A 22,105-nucleotide genomic window follows, 5' to 3' on the forward strand; every position below is an offset into this window, starting at 1 on the left:
TATTAATATAATATATTAATAAATAATATCTTAATATCTTAATAAATAATATAAAGAATAATAAATAGTTTTTTTTTACATTAACCTAATATTTTAATATTAAATATAATTATTTTTTAATATTAATAATTTAATAATAAATCATTACAATAAATTTTAATAATAAATAATTTTTAATATTTTAATAGTTATGTTAATATTATTTGAAAAAAAAATAGATTTATTAAAAAATAGTTAAATATTAAAAAATATTTTTATTAACTCATCCAAAAAATAAGAAATCTCTTTTAATTTAAAAAATACAAATATTTTTTAAAAATGATTTTCTCTAAAATAAACGGAGTTTTAATTTCATCGATTCGTTTCCCCTTCAACCTCAGTTTATAACTCTACTTCAATGGCCCATTTTGGCCTCAAATAGGAAGAAGAGGAAAATGTTTACGACTAAAGGACAATTAATAATAATAAAATTATTATATTTAATGATGAAAAAATTAATAGAATGACATGTATTTTTTAGAATATAATCAAAAATTAAAAAAACATACCAGATTGCCTTTTAATTTTATTTGTGAAATTAAAATTTTATAATAATAATATATCAAATGTAAACTTTTAATAATAATACGTGCATTTGATTTAGTATGTATAACTTATTTAAACAGTGGGTTTGAATTCCTCTTTCTCAAATAAAAAATAATAATTAGAATATAAAATTTAACTTAATTAATTTATATAATTACTTTTAAACGATAATATATTTTTTAAATATAATATTAAATAAATTCGAATTCAATTCTATGTATTTACAATTTCTTTCTCTTATCCTCAAATTAAAACCTTTTTTATACAAAAAAAAGTAAGGGTAAAAATTTTTTTTAATTTAAAATTAATTGATATTTTTAAATTTGAGAAAAGAGATTTGCGTTTGTTCTTTAAGCAAAAAAAAAAAAAAAATGCATTAAATATTGAATTAAATTGTGTGAAATTAATCGACAATTTAGCAGGAAAACAACGAGCAAAAAGTATTAAGAAGACATGAGGAATTTAGGAAAATAAATGTTGGCATTTATGAGCTTGATTCGGAAATAGTATAAATGGGGACAAAATGCTGCATAAAAGCTTCCTAAGAGTTCCAACGCAAGTAAAAATCGAAAGCTACAAACGTATTTGAAATATTTGGTCTTTGCCAATCGGTCCAATCATGCAATGCAAATCATCTTCCTTTTGGACTTCCATCTCTCAACTCTCTTCTTGCTCCAGGGACACAACTAACCCCTTCATCCAAACAAGAAATGTTAGCTTTACCATGTTTTGAGCAATTTTTCTAAAGAGTTGGTAACATGTTACATTAAAATTTACACATGTTATTTCTCAACATATTCTTTATTTAATTCTTTTTATATTATGTTATTTGATTTCTATTAATAATATTAATTTTTTTCTTAAAAACGAAAATATTGTTATTTTATATTAAAACTCAAAATTATAACATGTTTGAACGGTAGGAATGGATATTCTAAGTGTTGAATTATTGTCAATTTTTAATTTGTATTTTAAAAAAATTATCATAATTTAAAGATAAAAAATTATATATATATTTGAATTTAAATTCTAAATATAATGAATATATCTTTTAATAATCATTATACAAAATAAATTGAGTTAAAGTTTGATTTTTTTTAAAATTACGCATTTGGCAGCCATTAAAAGACTAAAAAAAAATTAAAGCATTTAAAGTGTTCTTAAACAAATAATTTGATCCATGGCTTTGCTTTCAACATAAAAAAAATAAAAGAAGATGAGAAAACCAATTGTTGAGCATAAAAGTTGGGTAATCAACGACAAAGACCAACCTCATTACTTGTTAAAGAGATAACAAAAAGAATATAAATACCAGAAAAGAAGTGAGGTTGAAACGTCGCCGTTGGAAAGTGAGGTGTAAATGCCATCCCTGTCAGCGTCCTTTAATCGGAGAGGCGGCTCCAACTTTACATTTCCTCCTCCAACCCTTCTCTCTTCTCCTCTTTTGTCCGTTCTCTCACGTATCCATTCCCAACTCAACACCTGCCTTTCTAAATCCTATCACTTAAAAAAAATCACCTCAAAAAATAAAAAATTAAAACACTGAAATATAAATAATTATTAAATAATTATTATTTTATTATAATCAAATAAATCTTCATAATTTATTTTTATTTAATTAAATTTTTAAAAATTTATCTTTATTAAATTAAATATTTATTTTTATTTAATTAATTATTTTAAAAAATAAATCTTGATGATTAATTAATTTTTATATAATAAAATTTTAATTAAATGAAAATAAATGTTTAAAATTTCAATTAATTATGATAAAATGATAAAAATTTAAATAATTATTTAATTTTATTTAAAAAATTATTTTATACTTGCACCAAAATAAAACTCATAAATATATTTATCTATAAAAAGAAAATGGTGCCTTTCCCAAAATATCCAAACTTTTAGTGACTATTTGCCCCCTTTGGATTAGAAAAAATGTGCCAACTGAGATTATGTTATCCAACGATTTAATAGCTCGTTGATAGGCTGATCCGTTATCACTAATTAATTTTGGTCCAGTTGATGATCGCCCAATAAGCTTTTTTTTATATATATATTTTTCTACTATATTTTATGATTATTTTGAAAATGTCCTTACATTATTTTTTTATTTAAAAATTATAAAATAACTTTTTAATTTAATATAATCAATAAAATTTATTATTTAATATATTAATAAGTAATTTAAATAAAATTTATATAATAAGTAAAAAATTTTAAAATATTAAATAATTTAAAATTTTTATTATATATAATTTTAATCTAATATTTTTAATAATTATTTTTTTAATGCTACTGATATTTCCACTGTTGGTGTCAAGCGGAGCCGAAATGAATATGCCCAAATGGACCATTAAGCAATGGCCTTAACTTAAGGCTCCACTCCATAATCCACCCTCCATTTTGTTTTTTATTTTTATTATTCTCCTGGCAAGAAAAAGAAAGCAAAGCCATGTTGGAAGAATCAATGCCGACGGTACCTTCTTCCATCTGGGCTTCCATATGCAGTTGGTTTACTCCAACTGTTTTCTTTGTGTTCCTCAACCTCACAATCGGTACCATTTATTTTACTTCCACCTTGGCTTCTAACAAGTCTGGTGTTGGTGGTGGTGAAGGGCAAAGCCAGGAGGGAGAAGAAAACAACCCAAAACTTGTTAGATCTCCATCTGTTTTACAAAGGCTGAAATCTAACAACTTGTATTCTTGTAGATCCCAAGAACCTGTTACTGCCACTGCCTATGGGAAAGTCAAAGATGTGGGTGATTTCCATTTCTCCTTTCAACAACAAACCCCTGAACAAGATCAAAGGCAGCAACAGCCTTACCTCGATAGATCTTCTTCTGTTTTGCCAAGGCTTAAGTCTATTAACCTCTATAGTTACTTCTCTCCAAAGCAGACCACCTTGCACAAAAACCAAGAAATTTACTCCCATTACCCTCCATTGCGAGCCCGTGAGGAAGAAGATGAACAAGTACAAGAACCTGAAGAAGACGGAGAAGAAAACCACGGAGGGCTAGAGGGAACCCAAGGTCAAGAGCAAACCCTGGATGAAATATACAGTCAGTTCAAGGATAGTCATGTTACCAGGAGGTCCAGGACCAAGTCCGACACCAAACCAGCGTCTGGCGAGGTACCAACTAAGCTTCCGAGGAAGATGAGGAAATCTGCGAGTGCTAAGTCCGCCTTTTTGCATTTTGAGGAAGATGACATAGTGGAAACTCGAAGGCCAGCTACTGTGAGGGGAGGGAAAGCTAAAGCTACGGAGGAGGATGACGAGGTGGATGCCAAAGCTGATGATTTTATCAACAAGTTTAAGCAGCAGTTGAAGTTACAAAGGAGTGATTCCATCCTTAGGTACAAGGAGAAGGTGAACAGAGGGAGTGGAAGGTAAAGCTAATTTCAAATTTTTCTTGGGGCAAACTTAGTTTTCAACCTTTTTTTTTTTAATGTCGGGGTTTAATTATTGGGATGTAATGTAATTGTAGATCTACTACTGGTATTGTTTACGTGTGTTGAACTTTCTGTTCAAAAATATTGCACCTTTCATTTCAATTCTGGTTTCCTACTGTTTTTTTTTTTTTCCTTCTCCTTTCAATGACGTTTAGGTTATTTTGGCCATTCTCAAGGCTCATAACCAATAATGCCCATAGCACTATGGTTCATGAATCCTGTTTGTTTCCATTGCCATTCCAAGCATTAGCTTTTAGCTGCGCTCCGGCCTCTGCCGAGCGCTGCTAACATACATGTAGGGGCATTTTAGTGATTTCAGTCAAGACTGTGAAACCTGTCTGTTCAACAAGCGGAGAAAAACTGGAAGGAGAAGGATTTGTTTTGCAGGAGAGAGCCAGTGTTACTAAAATGCCCACGTTTGCTTGGACTGAAAGAGACAGAAAGGGAATCAAGGGGATGGGGCGATTTGGTAAAAGGGGTTTTGTTAAATTTGTTTGCCCACATAATGCTGATCCATATGTGGCAGGTGCTTGACCTGTGGTGCACGTGGAAGATTATGTTCGGGTGCTATGCAGTAACACCCAATTTAACGTGCATGCAAAGCATGGATTTTCATTTTTATGTAATGGAGAAGGAGGATTACCAAATGGTTTCGCCAAAACGACGCTTTCCTTAAGCCATTAAACACCAACCAGGTTGAATTTTGGGCATTCGGGATTTTTTTTGTGATCATTCTTTATGTTGATGGGATAGATTAAGGCTGCATTTGGATGAATTCAAATCTTCAATAGTCAATGAAGATTGTGTGGATCACTTGTTCGATGAGGTTAAGCTTTCTTTGACCACAGTGGAGCCTCTAACCGTAGGTGTCCGGTGGAAAATCAATCTCTCCACTGCAACATTTCTTTGCTATTATGCCCCTGCCATCTTCTTTTTGTATTTTTGCCTTCCAATGTATAGTGTAAAGACGAAAATACCCCTCATCACTTATTGCCTCTTATGCCGCCATTTTTTTCCTGCAATGTATAGTGCAGGGACGAAAATACCCTTTATAATTTAGTTTTTATCTTTTTTTTTATATTTTATATTTTTATTTAAATTGTTTCACATAACATCATTATAATTATCTAATAAATTCTTTATATATTTTAATTAAATAAAATTTTAAAATTTTAAATATTACATAACTTTAATATGTAAAAATTTGTCATTACATATTTAGATTAATATCTTTAATAACACTTTTTCTTCCATTTATAATTCATCTTGTTACTATCGTTATATTTGTATTCAAACGTATCACATTACTGATTCTAATTTTATTATTACATTTATTAATTTCACCTTTATCATTATATTTAATCTCATCAAAATTAATTTTACTTTAATAATATTAATTTTATTTCAATAACTATATTTAATCTCAATGAAATCGATCTCATTACTTGCCCCAAATAGATCCTAATTTCCAAGTGACTTAGCTCTTTTTCATAGCACTACGATCATGTGTTTTACTTTGAATGGAAGCGGGTGGTTATCATCCACGACTAGTGACTATTTTAAGTCATCTTGAGAGATCTACCAAAATATACAATTTTGTATTCAACATTAATTGACCCATATTGGCCTTTCACAAAGTTTTGATTTCAGAGTATCCAACGCCATTACCTCCTCTTTTTCTTCATATGAATTGATTCAAAGAAAGCATCGAGTTGGTAGATCTTCTGGTGTAATGGCATAGAAAAATTAGAAGGTTGTTTGCTACTTTGGTCAGCCAACCAATATTGTCACTTGATGACAATTTTAATGTGTTTGCTTGTAGGTTCAGAAAGGGCTGATTTTGGAGTAATGTCACTGGAAAATTCACTATTCAGATTTGGTATGACAGAGGTCTAGCAATCATTATATAATAACAATAAAATAAGTAAAACGTTTTTTACCAAAAAAATAAAATAAGTAGAACTGGGAAAGTGTAAAGTTGTAGAACATGGCAAATTGGCAGTTCGACCATTTCCCTTTTCTTTTTCTTGTATTAATTTAGGGTTCAATATACTTTTAAACCCTATACTATATACTTTTTATCAGCTTAATACCTAAAAAATAAAATTATTTGTTTCATATTTTAATTTTCATTTTGTTATTCATTTTAGTATTTTAGATTAATATTGTTAGTCAATTTGATGATTTGATATAAATATCAATAAATTACTAAAATATATCAAAAAAATCAAATCAATGTCATATTATTAATTACCACATAAGCGTTAAAACAAAATTTCAAACAAAATTAAAATATTTTTTTTAAATTCTAAAAAAATATAAAATATTTTTAAAAATTAAAAAAAATAAAATTTTAAGAAAAAATAGAAGAATTTTTTAATATTTTTAAAAATTTTAAGAATTTTAAAAAAGTATGAAAAATTCAAAATCTAAAAATTAATAAAAATCCAAAAAAATCTGAAAAATTCAAAAAAAATTCACAAAAAATAAAAAAATGAAAATTTAATAAAATAATTTTCTTAAAATTCTAAAAAAGTGTTAAAAATTTTATGAAAATGTGAAATATTTTTAAAATAATTATAAAAATTAAAAAATTCTGAAAATAAAATTAAAAAATCTAAAAATTTATTTACTAAAAAATAAAAATAATTGAATAAATTGTGATAAATTAAAAAAAAATTTATTTTTAAATTTTTTATAATTTTTAATATCTTATAATTTTTTTAAAATGTTTCAAAATTTTTAATTTTTTAATATTTCAAAATTAAAAAAAATTCAGATTTTTTTTAAATTTGTAAATTTTTTGGAGTTTTTTATTTTTAAGAAAATTTTATTTTTATTAAAATTTTTATTTTTTTTTTACTTTTTTCTGATTTTTTAAGACTTTTTAAATTTTCTTGGATTTTGTATTAAATTTAAAAGTTTTTTTTCTTAAAAAAATTTCAAAATTTTTTTTATTAAAATGTTTGGATATTTTATATTTTATTTTTTGATTTTTCAAAAAGTTTTGATTTTTTATAATTTTGTTTAAAATTATTTCATATATTTTAAAAATTTGTAATTTTTAGAATTTTTGAAAAAAATTTTAAAACTTTTTAAAAATTTTCAGATGTTTTTACAAATTTTTTTATTTTTTAAGTTTTAAAATTTTTTTGAATTTAAGAAAATTTTATTTTTATTAAAATTTTCGTTTGTTATTCAAAGATAAGTATTAGATGCAGTATGTGTGCAATACAAATAAGCTCATTTTTTAAAAAGTTTTTAATCATATCTGGATGGTTCAATATTTATTTTTGTGTTCAACGCATATGTCTCAAAAATATATATATTTTAAGAAAAATGAAAAATTCAATTAATTAATATAGTTCATTTGAAATTTTATTGAACTAAAAGAAAGAAAAAAGATCATAAAAATATGAGAAAATAAATGCAGGCAGCTAAAAAAGCAATACATCTTTTTATACTTAATTAAAGACTTAATTTTATTGAGAAAATTAAAAAGTTAATTTTTTTTTTAATTTATAGGAATAGGACTTAATATTTCTATTTTTTTAAGAGTTTTTGAATAATAATTGAGGGTATAATAAATAGACAAAATTAATAAATTGATTTTAATTTTTCTAAATCATAATATTTAAAATTAGGATAAATATGAAATAATAAAAATAATAAATAATAATTTTAACGTGTGAGCTAATTAAATCACGAGCCCTCTCAGTTCTTACCCCTAAACTTTAAATTTTTAGATTCTAATCTTTAGATTATATTGGAGAATTTGTATATTCGTATTATATAAAATATTAAAATTTATATTTTTATATTATATTTATATAAAAATTATGTGTCATAATTCGTGTTAATATAAAAATATAAAATATAATTTTTTTATTAAATTTATATATAATTATTATTATAATTTTAAATTATATTATTTTATATTATATTTATATCCTATCATTATATCATATTTTAAATTATCAAATTTATTTAATATTTAGCCCCGTGCTTTTTTACTTTAACCTCTTCCACTCTTATAGCATGGTGTTTTTTAGCTGCTCATTAGACTGCCCCTGGCTTTAAAGGGTTTCAAAATTTTGGGGTGCTGAGGCCCCAGGCTCCAACGATGGCCCGCCTTTGAAGGCTTGAAGCCATGCCTTTTTCATTTCAACAGCCAACTTATAGAAGGTTGCCGTAAACCGCTAGAAATTTCGTTACTGGTTTGCGAGTCTGCCTGAAGAATCAGATTGGGCCATCATTTATATCCATCAATAAAGAAAGTGAACGGGGTTTATTTGGATCGTATTTTCAAGTCATTGCGCACCTGAAAACAGTCTCAAAGCAAAGGGCAAAAAACCAATGTAGGGAGTAACAGCAAAAGAAACATCATCAAATCGAATGTCAACAATGCAAAATGGAACATAAAACGACATTTGATTCCCCAACAAGAGAGCAGACAGCGAAAAACTAAACATAACAAAGTGAAAACAGAGGAAAGGGAGGGAAAAGTTAACAGCTTTCTTTTACAAAGTAAAAAGAGGAAAGGATGGCTTGGATGGTGAATCAACAGGTAACAAGAGGAAGAAGAAGTCTAATATGGGGGGTTGCGTTGCTTTGTTGGCTTTTCATCATGTTCGTTACTCCTAAGATCCCACTTTCTCATCGGAACCATCTCTACGCTGACATGTGCAATTTTTTCGGTATCCTGTCTTTTAAACCTCTTATCTCTCTCTTATGATACACCATTTCGTCAAGCGCATAATCCGTGACTTTGCACTATCTGGGTGTTATTTGTTTTGTCTATAGGAGTTCCTAATACGTTGAATGTGATCACCAAATTCCCTTTTTTGATTGTGGTGTTATGGGTTTTGTTCTTTGCATAATAGGAGGAAGCTTTTTCAACATAAGGTTTTTTTCCTTTTCTATCGATGTCTTTGAAGTTGAAAAGGCAAATTTTTGTGATCATTTGGTGAATAACTGATGCTTTTGGACACTGGGTTGATTGCCGATTACGGGGAGAGGTGTGGGGTTGGTGTTGGGCTAAAAACCTCAAATTGAATCACACCAACGGAAGCGAAATCAAACAATAAATCAAACATAAAAGACAATAATTTAATGTGATTCTATCCAACTGACCTACATCCACGGATGAGAAAAAAGATCCACTAGTTGTAGAGAATTATAAACATACATCAAATCATCAATCTCATTCAACAATCAATACTCATAAGGCACTCTCAATCTTTTCTAGCCCTATGGAGTATTCTCAACCCAAATAAACACAAACCCAAACCCTAGTGCACTCTTTCAACATAACCAAATACATACCCATATGCTCCTGTACATCATACCTATGTGGACCCTCTCAATCTCTTTTAGTCCACTCACAAATAAACATACACACCCATAACACGTAAAGCCTCAATACTCCTATGGGGTATCTATCCCACAAAACTTTACAATTCTCTTACATCTTTTTCTCATACCTAACCTTGTAGAGACTTCACATATTTATAACCATACAAACTTGCTCATTAAGAATCCCTCTCCTCTTAGAATTCTTCTCCTGTAAGTCAAACTTACCTATTAAGAATCCTCTTTCTCTTGGAATTCTTCTTTTGCAAGTCTTCTTGTCCATCAAGCAATATCTGACAAATCCCAAACAAATCTCTAACAAATCTCAAACAAATCTCTTATGGGATTTGAGTCAATATTCCCAACAATCTCCACCTTGACTCAAATTCTATCAATTATCTGTTTTCATGCTAGACATGCTTGGCTCTACCTGCAATGGAAGTCTTACAATCATCTTCTCTTTTCTTGTGTCTTCACGCTTCATACAAACCAATCCTCAATATTCAAAACTTAAACCCGAACTCTTTTCTTGAATCGAGCTCTTCTGAACTTGCTTCTTCCCATGACTCAAACCATGCACTTCACATATCTTAAACCTTTAGCTCTTCCACATCTCGAACTTTCAGCTCTTTCACATCTCGAACCTTCAGCTCTTTCCATATCTTGAATCTTCAACTCTTCTCACATTTCAAACCTTCAACTTTGATACCACTTATTGGGGAACACCACAGCTCTGATACCATTTGTTGGGCTAAAAGCCTCAAATCCAATCATACCAACGGAAGTGAAATCAAACAATAAATTAAACAATAAATCAAATACATAAGAGACAACAATTTAACGTGGTTCGATCCAACTGACCTACATCCACGGATGAGAAAAAAGATCTACTAGTTGTAGAGAATTACAAACATACATCAAATAATCAACCTCACTCAACAATCAATACTCATAAGACACTCTCAATCTTCTCTAGTCTTATGGAGTATTCTTAACCCAAATAAACATAAACCCAAACCCTTGTGTACTCTTTCAACATAACCAAATACATACCCATATGCTTCTATACATCATACCTATGTGGACCCTCTCAAACTCTTCTAGTCCACTCACAAATAAACATACACACCCATAAGAGGTAAAGCCCCAATACTCCTATGGGTGTCTATCCCACAAAACCCTACAACTCTCTTACATCTTTTTCTCATACCTAACCCTGTAGAGACTTCACCTATTTATAACCATACAAACTTGCTCATTAAGAATCCCTCTCCTCTTAGAATTTTTCTCCTGTAAGTCAAACTTGCCTATTAAGAATTCTTTTCCTTTTAAAATTTTTCTCTTACAAGTCAAATTTATCTATTAAGAATCCTCTTTCTCTTGGAATTTTTCTTTTGCAAATCTTCTTGTCCATCAAGCAATATCTGACAAATCCCAAACAAATCTCTAACAAATTTCAAACAAATTTCTTATGGGATTTGAGTCAATATTCCCAACAGCTGGGTGCTTTTCTATAGAGGGATGGCAAGTGTGACTTTTGGTTGGACAATGAAGGGATCTTAGGCCTGATGACAATAGAATAATGTTGGATACCTTGCCGGCTAGCATTGCAAGTTTACTTATTTATTTTTTCTTACTTTCTGTTTTGGATTGTTATTTCTATGCTTTTCCTAAGATTGAATTTTTGTGGAAATGATGTTGGAGGTAACAACATTTTCTCAGTGGTGACAGTTATCAGTTTTATTAGAAGTAGAAGCTATGGACTTAACTCAACTTGTGCCTAATTTGATATTTAGTTTCATTCTTCACTTCTTTCATTGCCAATAGCCAAATAATTGAAATTTCAGTGCTTTGTTTCTATTTCCATGCTTTTATTGTTTCTTTAAGAAAAAGAATCAGAAACTGCAGATGACTTTTCATTCAATTTGTCAATAACCAAGCGTCATTTGAAATTTTACTACCATATTGCCGTTGAATGTATATTAATATTAAATATATATTGTACTTTTAATTAATTTAATTCACAAATTGCAGATGATGACTGCATATTCCTCACTTTTTCTAGTTTTATACTTGAAAGACTCAGAGAGAGGATTCGATTAAGTGGCGTGTTTTCACTGTTACTTCTTGCTGTTCTAAGTGCAAGTTATGCAAGGTTTGGTTCTTGCTCAGAATTTTCTATTTATCTGTTTTTTTAATTGATTGAAGCTTCTCATTCAAATTTCAATGTGTTTTGGCTGAATGTGACTTGCTAGTTGTTTGCAGAACATTTAATGATCTTCGGCTGTGCATGACATTCTAGTTAATTCCATGCATAGCTATTCCGATCATGACATTTTTTGTTCCCACCTAAATATACGCACTCAAGATACTGGCTTTGGATAGCAGGTATGTCATATGCCCTCCTCTTTCCCCATCGTTCTGTTTTATTTATTTAAGAAAAATCACATTCAATTTCCTATTTATGGTTTTGTGCCTTTGTCTGAGATGGTCCTGTAGTATATTGGCAACTATGCACATCAAATGGAAGGGGTAATAATGTAAAAATCTGAATATCAGCAATTCATATATTTTTATTTCCTACTCAAGAGTTTGTTGTTTTACTTAAAAATTTGAAAACCATCTGGTATAGGGGTTTGCATCATAGCCAAAATGGAAGCTCTTGGTGAGATGAAAATACACCATGCAAATAATTATATTATCATTGGACGCTCCTTGGAACACCTGTGTTCAGCAATTGCCCCTGTTCTGGTTACAGTTATGCTCATGCAGGTATTAAAATTTTAAGGTTTGGGATAGAAATAATTATGAGGCAATTTAATATTTCATGTAAATGAGGTAGTCCCAGAATCCAAATGAAATGACAGAAATGCATGTTTCTAAAGACATTTGGAAGTGTTATAATATTTGAGTGTCTGCAAGGGTGCTCAATGTGCTTCATTTTGGTTCCCCATTCTCCTTGGCTTCGGGTATACTATCCATTTTTGTGTTCAAATGATTAGGGTAGACGGTTTGCTTCTTCCCCCATTATGCAGTTAGAACATCCTTTTTTTTAACTGCTATGTGAGGATCAAGTTCAAGATGCGCTCTTAAATGTTTGGTCTTTGTGTAAATTACATTGGCTGGCTGATGACTTGCAGGAAAAAAAGTTCTCTTTTTTCTTACTTGTTAATGGAACTCATGACAGATTAGGTGAAAACAAAGAATGTCCCTCACTAAGAATCCGAGGTGGATGAAGGCGACATGTAATCTTTATGTGAAGAATCATCGAAGGTGATAAGTGATCCATGATCCGATAACCATTTAGCTGTTACTGGACACATCTTGCCCGAAGAAGAACTTGACAAGATTTCTGCTCCCATGCTTTCCGCATTGCTCTGGATCCGCAAAGAATGAAGGCGAGTAGAATCTGTTCAGCCATCATACCATCTAAATTTGCGCATGATGGATTTGTTGTCTTTTGACTGAGCTCTTAAATGTTTGGTCTTTGTGTAAATTACATTGGCTGGCTGATGACTTGCAGGAAAAAAAGTTCTCTTTTTTCTTACTTGTTAATGGAACTCATGACAGATTAGGTGAAAACAAAGAATGTCTCTCACTAAGAATCCGAAGTGGATGAAGGTGACAAGTAATCTTTATGTGAAGAATCATCGAAGGTGATAAGTGATCCATGATCCGATAACCATTTAGCTGTTACTGGACACATCTTGCCCGAAGAAGAACTTGACAAGATTTCTTCTCCCATGCTTTCCGCATTGCTCTGGATCCGCAAAGAATGAAGGCGAGTAGAATCTGTCAGCCATCATACCATCTAAATTTGCACATGATGGATTTGTTGTCTCTTGACTGAGCTATCACACCTTGTGATGTTGCCATACCATGCCATTTTCCGGGTGTGAAAGCTTGGCCATAGTGTCAGCACATATTGCTAGCATTGTGTCTCCTTTTTATTATTATTTTTTTCACTTTTTTCATTTAGTGTTGCACTCACCTCGTGACTGGTGGACCTCCGTAACAGCTTTTGGAGCTATTCTAGGAACTTACTAAAGGTGTGAATGCCCTTCATGTAGCAGTTGTCAATATGAGATACGCACTGTGAATCATAATCTTTTATGTTGTAATTTGAGAACTCATGTTACTTTTTTCCTAAAGTCATATGCTTAAAAGGGATGCTGTAACTATTGATCAAAGTTTTCTTTCATAGAAAGAGAATGTTCCCATTTTCATCCTTCTTTCACCGGTTTCTATTGGGAATGAGGTTGTTGGATGGCTGGTTATTGAAAGCAGATTCACATGAGTAATCACCAGTATGTTCATGAGGCTTTTAAGGTGGAGGATATCTCCAAAGTCAACCTCGTTGTGATCTCCTTATGATTAATTTTGTCAAAAAATACGATCATGACAATGGGAAATCGACATAAAAAATTTTGTGCCACATGCATAACATGTGTTTTGGTGGCAAACATGCTTATGCTTTCACATGCAAACTGTTCTTTAGACAAATGTATCACGCGGTTATGCCCGTATACCCCGGTTACATATATTCACATGCATATGCTGATGCAAGTGCATAAGAGGCACATTAGCATGACTAAATTCTAGTTCCTAAAGGATATAAGATTTGAGCTTTGAATCTTTGACCATAATGTTTTTGGGGGGTTGGGGTCAAAATACGCTTACATTGAATTTCTTTTCGCCGCAGCTGAAGAATGTATCAGCATGGCAAGTATATGTAGACATTGAGCTTTCTTACAGAATTAGCGTTGTACCCCGGTACCCCGATTTACCATGTACAAGTAACAAGTGCTTGCTCTCGTCTCTTTGCAAAGACTCAGGTTCCCCTTCATGCATATATAGATCATTTCCACTTCTATGTTTTAGCTAGAAAAATTCACTATAACAATGTATCTTTATCATTTCCAAGTATAAAAATAAGCAGCAAAGTGGGAAGGCTAACTAGGATCATTTTCCATGTCGATCAAGTTTTGGTGCTTTGGGGAAGTAATTTTGAAACCAACTTCCTATGATTACAAAGAAACAGTGTCGTATCTCAACTGCAAATACATGCTTAGCCCCAATTATTTGAGTTGAAATTAAGTTAGAAATTCAACAATATCTATTAAAATAAACTATAGCACGTAGCAAATTTAAGATTTATTTAAAAAGAGAGGAATTTTTATTGTGCCATAATATTATTTTATAACTGAATTTTTAAAAATTTAATTATAAAACACAATTATAATAAGATAAAACTTTCTCTCATTACAACAGCAAATGAATCTTTAGTAATTTGGTGCGAGAAAGCATAAAGTTAAGCAATGAAAGATCAGTTCGATCTTCCTATTGGCTTATTCCCCATGTCCTTACCTACAAAAACATAAATTACTCATGGGAAGCTGTAAAATCAAACTTGTAGCTAAAATGCCCTTGTCAAGGAAAGTACAAATTTCATAATTCCATCATTGCAACAATTTTATAATCAATTCCTTATTATTCTCAAATTTATAAAAAAAAAAAAAAAAATCAAAGCCCTAGTGATTATATAGTATTATATATATATATATCATTATTGTGGCTGCTCCGATTTTACTTTTATAATTTAATCATTCAATAAATTATAAAGATCCTCCAATTTTGAAACCAGCATTGGTAATTAATGAAGTAATTATGGAGTTGGGTTTTAAGTTAATGCAACTAGATGATTTGGATGATTTAACTACTAATTAAGTTTTTTTTTTTTATACCTGTGCTTGATGTTTAAAATTTGATTTTAACTAAATTAATTGAGTAAATAAATTTAATTTAATTTATTAATAATTTTTTTTAAAAAAATTTAATTGAAATTCAAAAATATTTTGAAAATTTTAATTAATTTGATTTAAAATTTGAATTAATCAAATGCATAATCAAAACGTATTTATAATAAAATGTATCATTTCAATTCGTAGACACAAAATTCAATTAAGCGAAATATTTTATTTTTGTGTAACATAATTTTATTGTTTGATTAATAGAAATATTAATCCAATTATTTTTTTAAATTAATAAAATGGATTTAATTAATATAAATAAAATAATTTAATTTAATTTAAAATTAACCAACCCAACTAAACAAACGCTCATCAACAACCTTGCATTTGTAACATTACCTACAACGACCCAGGACAGGACAGACGAGTCGGTGGCCTTCCCAATTTCCCCGTTTGCTTTGAGATTTGGACAGGACAGCCATCTGGTCTAAAATTCAATGGCCCCCCCCGACAATCTTTCTACTGTATTAATTCCAGTGTATTTCCTTTTCTACTACAAGTATTACTTTTTACTTGGATAAAAAAATTGTTTACCGTTTATCTTTTCAAATTAATCCAAAAAGTTTTCTTGTCCAGCTATGATTCTTGCCTTAACAGACAAGATTAACAACACAAATCAATATGTTTTTTTTCATATAAACTGTCTAACTTTTGTATGAATGTAAACCCAGATTTGAGTGGTCCACCCAACATTCCATTATTCCTCATTTCAGTGATACTAAAAGAACTTTTATGGTTAGTTCAATAGTTATTTCCTAATAATTGAGGTGTAAATTCACTTTGCATAAAAATGTCTGGAGACAGCTAGGGCAAATTGATTAACCATCATATCAAACTCCTCGAAACCGTCTGATCTAAAATCTCCAACCAAAGAGGAAATGTGGACCCCATTTTTCTGATAATTTACTCCATCATCATATCTCAAAAGCCAAGTGATGTTAGAAAAACTAAAGATCACCAACGTGTGAGATATTCCTTTGGATTTTCAGACAATTGAAGTTTGAAAATATAAATTTTTACAGTCATAAAAAAAAAAAAAAATCCAAATAAGGTGAGGTGGCACCATCCCCTTTGGGTGGAGAGTACCTCTCCCTCCTCTTCAATTCCTCTCCTCAAATTCCCTCTTTGTCTTTTACAAATCTCACCATTCACTCCTCCATTTCCTTTCCAAAATCACTCCAACATTCTGTTTTTTTTTTTCTTTTCTTTTTTCACAATGTCAGAGAGAGTCTTTCCCTCCTCCAAGCCCAACGCCACTGCTGCTCCACCTGCCGCCAACGGTGGCACTGGTGGAGCCGCTGCGACTACAACCGCTACAACTAACGGTGGCACCACAAAGTCCCACCTTTATAACCCCACTTCTCGTCCACCATACCGTCCACAACCCCATCACCGTCGTCACCACCACCGTCCACAGCGGAACTACTGTTGCTGCTGTTGTTTCTGGACCATCCTCACAATTCTCATCGTTGCCCTTTTGGTAGCCATAACTGGCACCGTCCTTTACGTCCTTTATCGGCCTCACCGCCCTTCTTTTACCCTTGCTTCCCTCCGTATCCACCGCTTAAACCTAACAACTACCGCGGACTCCTCCTCCCATCTCTCAACTCTTTTCAACTTAACCCTTTCTTCCAAAAACCCAAACTCCCATCTTTCCTTCTCTTACGACCCTTTTGTTGTTTCATGCGTATCCAGCAACAGCAATGTTTTTATAGGCAACGGAACATTGCCAGCTTTCGTCAGTAACAGCAAAAATGAGACAACTTTCAGGGGAGTTGTGGTAACGACATCAGTTGATCTAGATGTGGAGACAGTCAACAACTTAAGACCGGATCTGAAGAAGAAAAATGGTATCTTGTTAAAAGTTCAGATGGATACTAGAGTGACAGTGAAGACGGGTGGATTGAAGAGCAAGAAAGTCGGGATTAGGGTTACGTGTGATGGGATTAAAGGGGTTTTACCAAAAGGCAAGTCACCGTCTGTGGCTAATGTTTCTGGGACGAAGTGTAAGGTTGATCTCCGGATCAAGATCTGGAAATGGACTTTCTGAGAACGGGCTCTTTCTTAAATCCCAATTGTTCAATTTACTTGTTTTTTTTTTCCTTCATTTTTTCGATGCTTTTGATTTTTTTAAAAAACTTTTGGGGTTTTCTGAAGAAATGGCCAAAAGAATGTCATGAAACAAATCAAGAATCAGTTATGGGATGAGAAATTGAGGGAAAAAAATTGATGGATTTATAGTTAGTAGATTTAGGAAGAAGAGGCTGAACTCATGAAGAACAAGATGTTGAAATTAGTATTCTTTTTTTTTTTTCTTTTCTTTTCTTCTTAGACAACTTTTATATGGTACTGGTATTGTAAGTGATGTTGGATTTTCATTTTTATTTCATGAATGCAATGGTATAATAGCTTGAGAGAATTAATATCAATTACATATGAAATTTAAGTTCCAACGTTATTGTAATTTTAGTCTAGTCATCTTGTTCCGATTACCGGTTTTAGTTTTGCCCTGTTTTTTTATCATCACGATAATTAGGGGTGTAAAAAAAATTAATATGTTTGTGATTTATACTACTAATTAATATTATTTTTTTATAAATTTTAATAAATAAACATAAATAAATATTAAATGAAACTTCAGTTTATTCACAAAATATTCGGGGAAATGTGGAATATTATTTTCGTTTGTATTATCGGATATAAATAAATTAATTACTATATTCATTAAAAAAATATTATTTTATTAAATTCAATAAGGAAAACATAAATGGTTTGTTAAACGTTACAACATTATAATTTACAGCAGGTTGATAATTAAGTAGCACACCCTCCGAAACGCCACGCCATCTAATTAAGCAAACGACGAACTCTTCGTGTTAAAAACTAAAAGGAAAGAAGTTTTAAATTAATGCTTTTTGGCTCTTATAGGAGAGGAGGAAGACAGTAAAGTGTGAATCGGCATCGAGGGTAACCGCAACTGATAAACGGATATTACTCCTGCTTTTTTGAAGTAAAATAATGTGCCTGGCTTTGCGTTGCGAGCAGTGCAATCATATTACCAAGGTTAAATTCGATGACCTTTTTGATGATTTTAGAATGTGCCCAAATCCAGCTCCAGGGAAAACCCCAATGCCTAAAAGTGCTCAAGTCATTGGTTTTCTCTTGCTTTCCGTGAATCTTAATTCAAGTACAGTTCCATGCAGAAAAAGTTCGAAGTACCGGAACAACATCATGGGGCTGCAATCGCTTGTGTTGTGTTCCCAGAGTTTTAGTGTGAACATTGTCGGTAGAATTTAACCATGAGAGAAATGCTAGGGGCAGTCATTTTTACCGTCACTAATATTCGAACAGCTATAACTCACCGTCATTTAAATTTTAAGTTTGAAAATCTGTCACAAATTGTTCCGATTGCATTTCATCTTCTTTTTTCATTGAAAGAGTGAAAGTTGATTTGCTTTTTATATTTTTTCTATGAAAACTGATTAGTTCAAAGCCTAGTTTTGCTTCTTTATCTAAAACCTTTTTTACAAACACTTAATTAGCCTTATTATCTCTTTTCTTTATAATATTCTTTTTAAATTTTGTCTCAATTTCCAAATAAAAGAATCATCTCAATTTTTTCTATAAATTTAAAAATAAATTCTATCTCCATTTTTTTTTATAAATCTAAACAATATGAAACATTACTGTTTCATCAAATATAAATTTAAGGAGATATACATATATTGTATCAGAATTCAGAAAAATAAATCAAATTTATTGTATCTATAAATTTTCCATTTTTTTGCTTAACTAGACAAAATGTTTTCTAAAGTGATAAGTAAAGATATCAATTTTATTTGCATTAAAAAAAGATATCAATTTTATTTATTTAAAAAAAGAACTATTTTTTCCTCCACAAAACCAACATAAAGAGGAAAAAAAAAAAGGGAATTAAAAAAATATAAAAAAGTTAAATGAGAACCCATCAGAAGAAAAATAGGAGAATTAAAAAAAAATCCATGTGTTATTGGCTTGTTTAGGCTCCAAAACACAAACAGATTGAATAAGAGCATGATTAGGCTGCAAAAACATATAGAGCTTGAATAGTGACAACAAATATGTCAATGAGTGATTTGAAGAGTGAATCTTGAAGGAAAATCAGCAGAACTCTATTAACGACGGATTGGAATTCTTGTTTCAAATCCCAATGTATAGTAAAGTTAAGAAGAATAAGAGATAAAAAGGTAAAAGTACTCTGGTAAAAGCAAAAAATCTAAAATAATAAAATCACTTGTTATAAGCACTTGCCTGTCTACAAATTAAAGCAGTGGATGAGGTGATTCTTTAGAGAGTCGAGTGTTCAAAAGTGATTGTTATGGGCGACTGGCCCTAGCATTCCTCTAACCATGATTTCTGCCATGGCAAATGAAGCTGTTAAGCATCCATCAATATTTGATGGTTTGATTTCAACTTCAAGCCATAGAATTGCTCAATGATTAGAGCCAAAGGTTCTGCAGACAACAAATTATTCAGAGGAAAGCCTAAAACCACTGTCTTATGAGTTATGAATATCACTAAGAGTTTTTTTTTTCTTTTTTTTTTTAATATAAAAGGGGGATGAGACCTGTCAATCTTACATACTACTAGTATGATTTTGTAATTAATAATTAATATTTTCAAGTGCATCCCATGATGGCGAAAGGAAGTAAATTCGTGAGCACGTGGTTTCTGTGGGTTATCGGTCCGCTTAGACTGGGGCAGATGGAATTTCATCAAAAGGTGTTCAAATCCCACCGAAGTTGACTGCAAGTATGGATTTGGACCATTTGTTTAGTAAGGTTTGTTTTTTTTTTTCCAAGCATAATGGCCCAGGAGCCTACAGTAACCATAAGCATTACATATGCAACAAAACAAAAAGTTCATCAGGTACATGAAAGACCAGTCTGCAGGGCAGTTTCTCTGTCTTGTTTTCCTAGCAACCTAGTCAGCAATACAATTGGCTTCTCGTCTCACATGGCTGAATGAAACGAAACTGCAAACACCCTGTCATTGACAAAATGTATTCTTCAATGGCCAAAGTTTCCCAGTGCCGAGTCATTCTGGCAGAATTTAACCTCTGAATAATCTCTGCATTGTCAGATTCAAAGATAACCTTGCTCCATCCCCTTCTAATAGCAAAAGCACAACCAAACCTCAATGCAAAGGCCTCTGACACCAGTGCAGATCCTGCCTGAACAAGGGCATTAGTTCCACCAATAAGACACCCATTCTCATCCCTAGCAATCACTGCGATTCCTGCTTTTTTGGAATCATTGTCTAAAGAGGCATCACAATTGATCTTAACCACAGACAGAGGTGGTCTTTGCCAAACAAGATTGCTCCTACTGCTATTAGGTGGCTGGGTAGAATGATTCGGCCCTTCAAATTCAGAGAAGTCCTTACAAGCGGACGTCTTTGGTAAGTTCAAGAGGAGGTTTTAGATCAATAAATTTTCCTAGTTGACTTGTTCCCGAGTTTTACATTACTGATATCTATTCAGAAAAGTTTGTCAAGAACAAAACTGAAGAGTTTATTGATTTGAGGCGGAAACACGAGATTCTTGCACCCTGTTACATGGCTAAACACTAAAAAAAGCCATTGCCCATGGGACATGACAAACAGAGGACAGTGATCGTGTCAACTGACAATCTAGGCCTTACTTCTGGACCTTCTTACGTTTTGGACTGGATTAATCCGCTCAAAATGGTTTGAGGTGGGCCTAACCGTTGGAACTAATATCTGCCACGAAAATGTCAGCTTGGGCTGTAAAGGTTCGCTCAATCATGCTATCACTAGAGACGTAATCGATCAAATTTGAATTGATATAGTATTAAGTTTGAGTTCAAGCTTGATTCAAAATTTTAGGTTCAAAACTCGATTCGAATTCGATCGAATTTTATTTTTTTAGTTTGAGTTCGATTTGATATAGAAATTAAATTACTCGAGCTTGTTCAATTAGGTTCGAAAACATGTAAAAATAAGCTCAATTATTTATGTTCGAGCTCGAGTTTAAAATATTTTATTAATTAAAATAATAAAAATATATTTAAATATAAAAACTATATTAAGTTCATGAGCTACTCGAGTTAGATATAAAAACACTCAAATTCGATTTGATCAATAAGTCAAACTATTCGAGCTTGAACTCGCTTCGATAATAATCGAATCGAATTTAAATTTTATTCGAATCGAATCCAAATAATTTATAATTAATAATATATCATTTACATCCCTAACTGTCACTAACTAAACTTTTTTTTATTAAGCAATAATCCTTACGATTTTTTAATGGACTTTTTGCACATAAATCAATTAACATAACTCAAAATCTGAACAAATAAAAAGTAAATCACGAGTTAATATAAAAAGAAACGTAAAATTATATCTACGATAATGAGTGGATACCAGCTTGATAATTGATACTAAAAAAAAGGTTTTATTAATATAATAAGATTATAGTGATTATAAAAAAATTTAAAATTTTCACCATAATTGGATTTAAAATGATGATTTTAGATAAATAATTTAACACGTATCTTAATTAACGAAACAATCCAACAATTTATCAATTGTCCACCTCTTAAAATTCTAAAAAGCCTTTACTATTATGTTACTAAAAACCATTACATTATTACAAATGAGATTTTTTTTAACTACGTAAAATCTATGCCTTTACATTTTTATCGGTCATTGTCCCAAATAAAGATGGCTTAGGACATCCTATGTCTTATTTCCTCCCTGTACAAGATTCGACCATAACACATGGCCTGGCGGTTTGTACCACTAAAATTTGTCTGTCCATGATCTGGCTTTCTAGAGTTGGCTCATAGCCAGCTACCATCGCACCAAGTCACGAAGAAATCAAGCACAGAAACTTTTGTGTATTT

General features: G+C 31.1%; 2 protein-coding genes and 1 pseudogene across 3 annotated transcripts; all 3 read left to right on the top strand.

Moving 5' to 3' along the window:
- The first annotated feature begins 2,950 nt into the window (after nucleotides 1-2,950).
- Nucleotides 2,951-4,145, top strand: LOC111304114 (uncharacterized). The gene has a single exon (XM_022900629.2). The coding sequence runs from the start codon at nucleotides 3,038-3,040 to the stop codon at nucleotides 3,974-3,976; it is 939 nt and encodes a 312-aa protein (XP_022756364.2). The 5' UTR covers nucleotides 2,951-3,037; the 3' UTR covers nucleotides 3,977-4,145.
- A 4,042-nt stretch (nucleotides 4,146-8,187) lies between these two features.
- On the top strand, nucleotides 8,188-12,700 carry LOC111302544 (uncharacterized; annotated as a pseudogene). The gene is made up of 8 exons (XR_016326881.1): nucleotides 8,188-8,732; nucleotides 8,839-8,937; nucleotides 9,038-9,064; nucleotides 10,887-10,987; nucleotides 11,422-11,542; nucleotides 11,653-11,775; nucleotides 12,020-12,159; nucleotides 12,575-12,700. The product of XR_016326881.1 is annotated as an uncharacterized LOC111302544 (transcript).
- Nucleotides 12,701-16,197: 3,497 nt separating this feature from the next.
- LOC111304115 (NDR1/HIN1-like protein 13) lies at nucleotides 16,198-17,650 on the top strand. Its single transcript, XM_022900630.2, has one exon. It carries the CDS (start codon nucleotides 16,414-16,416, stop codon nucleotides 17,245-17,247), a length of 834 nt encoding a protein of 277 aa, XP_022756365.2. The 5' UTR covers nucleotides 16,198-16,413; the 3' UTR covers nucleotides 17,248-17,650.
- The last annotated feature ends 4,455 nt before the right edge of the window (nucleotides 17,651-22,105 follow it).

The sequence above is a fragment of the Durio zibethinus genome, chromosome 13, assembly GCF_047325235.1.
Source record: "Durio zibethinus cultivar Kanyao isolate XHJ-2024 chromosome 13, ASM4732523v1, whole genome shotgun sequence".
In the NCBI taxonomy this organism is placed as follows: domain Eukaryota; kingdom Viridiplantae; phylum Streptophyta; class Magnoliopsida; order Malvales; family Malvaceae; genus Durio; species Durio zibethinus.